General features: G+C 52.9%; 1 protein-coding gene across 1 annotated transcript in view; it reads left to right on the top strand.

The window, feature by feature from the left end:
• Positions 1–3,482, top strand: part of GLP1R (glucagon-like peptide 1 receptor) — a gene marked incomplete at its 5' end in the record, with an annotated part of 26,389 nt that extends 22,907 nt beyond the window's left edge. The window contains one exon of the mRNA XM_008591277.1: positions 3,312–3,482. Coding sequence (XP_008589499.1) covers positions 3,312–3,482 — 171 coding nt within the window. The remainder of the gene's footprint in view (positions 1–3,311) is intronic.
• Positions 3,483–5,538: the final 2,056 nt, after the last annotated feature.

Raw genomic sequence — 5,538 nt, 5'->3', positions numbered from 1 at the left:
AAAAAAAAAAAAAAAAAAAAAAAGACAAAAAAAAAAGGAAAAAGAAAGGAAAAAAAAAAAACTGCAACAAATGTTAATGTGCAAGAATCCAGGCTCTGTGGGGTGGCCTTCCCTTCAGGAACTGTTCTCAGCCAGCAGGGTGACATGCTACCCTGCCCTAAACTTGACTGCTTTATATTCTAGCCCAGTGGTGAGATGAGGACAGGGACGGGGCGGCATGTGTGCCTGCATACGGATGAGGAGTAGAGGTCCATAAGGAGAGGCCAAGGCTCCCTACTACTACCTTGTCACCTTCTTAGCCCCTGAGTCCTGTTTCCCACTCCTCCCTCCTCTAGTCCCCAAAGCCATGCTGCAGCAACACACTCACTGCCACCCTACCTGCATGCACGTGTGCTCGGCCCCACCACTGCCACTGCAGAGTCTCCCCCAGACCCCCGGCTCAGCCTTTTCTCCTGATTCCCTCCTTCAAAGCCCAGTCACCCAGTCACCTCCCTCCTCTTCCACCACCCACGGCTGGCCCAGCTTTGGAAGAAGGGAGGGAGGGGCCCACATCCCTGCTCTGCCTTTGGCAAAATACTTGACCCCGAACCACCAGAATTGTACCTCTCTGACCACACTGGGATACAGACCCTACCTGGCCTCTGGCCTCTGGCCTCCCCCGGGCTCATGCTGTGGTGTCCAGGAGACCCTGCTCAGAGGGCTGCAGAGCCTGACTCCTTTCAGTTCACTTCCCAGTTCCTTTACACCCACCCTAGGGACGCCTCATGCCCTGGCTCTGCCTGGCACAAGGACAGATGTGTCACCACACATGGCTCCTGGGCTGAGACCTCTGTCCACAAGAGTGGTTCTTCAGACCCAGTGTTGCCATGGCAATGCCAGGTACTTGTGACCCAAGAGGAAAGATGGCCTGGACATTGGTCCCATGTGTCTGCCAAGGTCTGCAGCAGTTGCTGGTGGGCCAGGAGTGGGGCCAGGCGAGGGGAGGCCTGGAGATGGTTTTGCTGTAGCTCATGTCTGAGTGCCAAAGTGAGGTGACTCAGGAGGCCTGAGGGTGGTCCTGTTTCTGCCACTACCAAGCCGTGTAACCCAGGGCATGTCACTTTGCCTCCCTGGCCTGTTTCCCCAAATATAAATGGAGGTGAATCAGCTTTCCCAGTTCACCCTGAATCCTGAGCCTGGGGTGGCGCCTGACCAGAGAGGGTGCTCAGGAGGGTGCTCAGCAGAGCTTGGAGGGCAGAGGTGAGGGTGAAAGCTGATTGTGGAGGAGGAAGCCACTGGCCTGAGTGCTGGGCCAGGGGTCCAGGATCCCTTTGCTGTCGTCATTGTTCTGTTTTCATAATGGAGAGAAGGAACCCAGTGTGAGATGCTCATTTATGTACTCACACATTCACTTGGTGCATTTAAACACACTTATTGAGTACCTGCTGTATGCTGGGTGCTATGCTAGGTTCTTGGATGCTGAGCTGAGGAAGATATCCCAGCTCGAGGCACTCCCAGCTGAGTGGGGAGGAGACACGGCCAGGGACATGCAGGACCTCAAGAGCCACTGTGGGCAGGTGGCCAATGGTTAGGAGCTGGGCATCGGAAACAGGCTGGATATAGGTTCAAATCCCAGCTGAGAGACTTGGGGACGTACTTACACACTCTGTGCCTCAGTTTCCTCTCCTTGAAATGGGGTGTGATAACAAGAGTGACTTCACAGGGCTGATGTGAAAGTTAAGTAAAATAATCTATGGAAAATGCTGGGCACACACTGCAGTACATGTGGTTTCTGAGGACAATTTTGATTACACAGAGCCACAGCAGAGGCTCACCAAGGGCTGAGGGAGGTGGGGGCAGAAGGGGACACCATGTGCCAGCACTGTGAGAAGTGCTGCTGATGTCCCTGAAACCACTTTAAACTCTAGGGTGGCTTCCCATTGCTGTGCCTCAGTTAACCACCTTTCTTTCCCCTCTCCGCAGTGGGAGGGCTGTGAGACAAGGCTGGTCTCCCTGCAGCTGCAGACCTTGGGCATTCCCGTCCCAGGTGTCAACACCAGCTCCACACATGCTCAACTCGGCACGAGCTGGCACAGAGCAGGGTGGCCGTAGGTGGTGTCTGCTCGGCCTCCTTCCTCCCCTGACCCCCAGGCTTGGGCTCTGTGATGCTGCCCAGGATACTGAGGCCATCCTGGCAGGCAGGCTCTGGGCAATCTCAGCTCTATTCAGTGCAGAAAAAGTTCTTTTAAGGGATGGCATGGGCTCAGCTAGATGGATGAGGAAGGAGGAGCAGAGGAGGGTTGTTTGCACAGGGGCTGGTGGGTGAATTGGCAGAGAGCCCCTTACCCACAGCTGCTGGCAGCTGGCTCTCCTTGTGGCTTTGTCCTGAGAGGAAGAGCCCGGACCCCAGACATTCTGGTGTGGAAAGGCTGGGGGCCAAGGGCCATCAAAGAAGCTCTGGAAAGACAACTTGTAGGAACATCACCCAGAAGAGTCATCCAGAGCCCTCAGAAGTAACTGTCCAGGTCTAAGCAGCCCTCTCTGGGGACCTGAATCCCTGGCCATCGCAGGGAGCCACAGCATTGTCGTAAACCCTCAAGGGGTTGGGGCTCTGCAGTGTTACATGTGTCTTTCTGCCCTGACAGTCTGGTCCCCAAGCATCAGCCCTCTTGAGAAGGTTCTCCTGATAGGGAGGCCAGCTCCCAGCAAGCAGGCATTCTGGTTGACCGAGTTCACCTGTACTGCACCTGCCATGGTCACTGCAGAGTCTCCTTGGACGGAATCAATTCAAATTCAAGCTGAGAAGCCCTCCTTCCTCCTTCACACCTTCCTCCCCTGTGAGGGGCTGGGGCCTGGATCAAGACACTCAGGGAGTGTGGAAGGGTCTGCTGTAGGCACCACGAGGTTAGGGGCATGCCATGTGTCCCCACTCCAGTCGTCCAAGCTGAAATTGGGAGAGTGTGCTCTAAAGTCAGCTCCTCTCTTCTCTCTCCCACCTCCTGTCTCCCTGCACTTGTCCCTTGCTTTCATTCCCTTCCATTAAATAATACTGTGATGGATTGTAAAAGGTACTTAGCTGAATCACAGAGTTTAGACATAGAAGAGACCAATTAGGTCATCAAACCATCTCTCTCTTGAGGACAGGCAGAAAATAGGAGACAACAATAAACAATTTTATTGGGATATTAATTTAGGCGCCCGAAGGCCTTGACTTGTGTCTCTTAATATAATGCAGTGGATTTTTTCCTTTCCCCACTAATGTAATAATGGAGCCATTTTGTGAGCAGTTGGTTTGCATGATGGCTTTTGTGTTCCTCCTTTTCCCACGGAAGGTCCAGATGGAGTTTCGGAAGAGCTGGGAGCGCTGGCAGCTTGAGCAACTGCACATCCAGAGGGACAGCAGCATGCAGCCCCTCAAGTGTCCTCCCACCAGCAGCCTGAGCAGTGGGGGCACGGTGGGCAGCAGTGTGTATGTGGCCACCTGCCAGGCCTCCTACAGCTAAGACTCCAGAACCTGTCCTCCCTGTGGTCTTGCTGCTGGCTGGACGGCCACCCCAGGTGGGAGAGACCTTCCTGGGGACAGGGGAAGGAGGGACACCTCACACATACATCCCTGCTTTCCCTGCCCAACCCAGCAGACAGGCAAATGGGCAGTGCCTCCTGGGACCATGGGCGCATTTTCTCTGAGGACAAGCAGCCTGCTAATTTGATCACTGTGGCAGGAGGAGAGGAAAAGCGATTGCTGCTCAAATGAGGAGGACTTCTTCCCATAGCCACAAGACCCTTGGGGTTCCTCCAGACAGAGCAGCAAATCAACGCCAGACTCAAACTCAAGGTCAATGGCTTATTCGTGGGATTGGGGCTTGCAAGAGGAGGTGGTTGTGAAAGAGACCAATATGACCTCAGCCAAACTCAGAACGTGGGTAACACGAGCCAGTGTTGCACATGTCAGGTGGGGTCACCACTCTCACCAGCCTCCTCATCAAGGGAAGCTGTCTGTGCATCTAGGTTGCTTGTTGCCCTTGACTTGATCCTCATCTCACCACCCAGTTTCTCCTTGGGGGGCTTTGTTTGGGCCACGACCAGCAGCTTTTTCTGGAAATGGCTGTGGGTGGTGTTGAGAATAAGCATTGAGAAGATGCCTGAAGATTTATTTTGCTAGAGTCCACTTTGCCCCTGGGTATTTAGGTTGCTTTGGTGCCTCCTTCCACCATCCCCAGGGAGCCAGGGCAGGCCTGCCGCTGAGGAGCCCAGCTGGGTTACTCGGATATGAGCTCCCAGTCCCGTTCTAAAGATGCTCGAGAATCCTCTAGGTTTCATCTAGGGGCACTTTAGGAAGGTCCACACTGTAGGCGTAAATTACTTGCCACTTCCAGCAACCCAGGGGGCAAAAGAGTCATTGCCTCTACCTCTCCATGGAAACACTTCTCTGGGACCAGATTCTGTATCTTGAATGGGAGTTTGGGCAGGCCCTCTCACTTTAGGGGATGTGACCAAGAAGAGACTCTCCCAGGGAAACCAACAGTCCCCATCATACCACGGAGGCAGGCTCCCCCCACCTCTGAAATCCCCCTACTTGGGAGCTTGTATATACCTTATTCGTTTCTCTTTATTGCTATAAATAGTCTGTACGTGCAAACGTGCAATTTTGATTTCTTCCACCTGATGGAAACAAGGACTAAATCATAGTTGTTGTTATGTTGTTTGGGGAGTGAGGCAGTAATTGATTTGATTCATCCACACTTTGAGCTAATTAATGTTTGTCCTGCCTCCATCCTCATCCCATAAATAAGGAGCGGCAGAAAGGCTGGTTGGGGAAACCCTATGAATCCTGCCGCAGCATGGTGAGAAAGCAGACGCATAGCAGTACTGCAGAAACCCAGACGAAAGGGGGACAGTCATCCCAGGGAAGCCGGTAATGAGTTCTGGGTATATGAGAAGTATCCAGAGCAGGAGAGCACTCTTGGGGGTCCGCGCCTCCTGGGAGGGTAGAGGGAGAGGCTTCAGACAGATTCCTTTATGAGCTGGTCTCTCCCTCCTTCTCATTTCTAAATGGTGGGGGACTCTCCCCAAAGTCTTACATCAGACGCATTCTCCTGTGGCCCTCGGAGAGGTGTGTGATGTGCAGGGAAAATAATAATGCGACATAAAACACATCAAGCAGAAAATTTCTTATACTTCAGCTCCAGTGAAGAGTTGTCTATGTTAATAGGGAACTTGAACCTCAGGCTAAAGAAAGGAATTGTGCAGACCACCTCCTCGACTGAAACAATCGGGGGTGGGTGGGGGAACCTTCCTGCTTTCCCAGCAAGGGCCAGCCTCCCAATAGGCACTACTTATTTGCTTTCTCTTGGGGACGGGGGTGAGGCAGATGGTGGGTTGATGTGGGTGGGGTACAGCTCTGGTGCAAATGTTTCAGTTCTGGATAAACTGAAAGATTTTGAGAATCTTTAGTGCATTACATAGCAACGAAGAGACAGATTGATATAATCTGCGTGAAATAGACTGCCGAGGGGAGGAATTGTGGGGAAGAAAGTGCTTAGTTAGGTACCTGGGGAG

This window comes from Galeopterus variegatus, unplaced genomic scaffold (genome assembly GCF_000696425.1).
Source record: "Galeopterus variegatus unplaced genomic scaffold, G_variegatus-3.0.2 Scaffold6805, whole genome shotgun sequence".
Lineage (NCBI taxonomy): Eukaryota > Metazoa > Chordata > Mammalia > Dermoptera > Cynocephalidae > Galeopterus > Galeopterus variegatus.
This window is presented reverse-complemented; position numbering and strand designations above follow the sequence as displayed.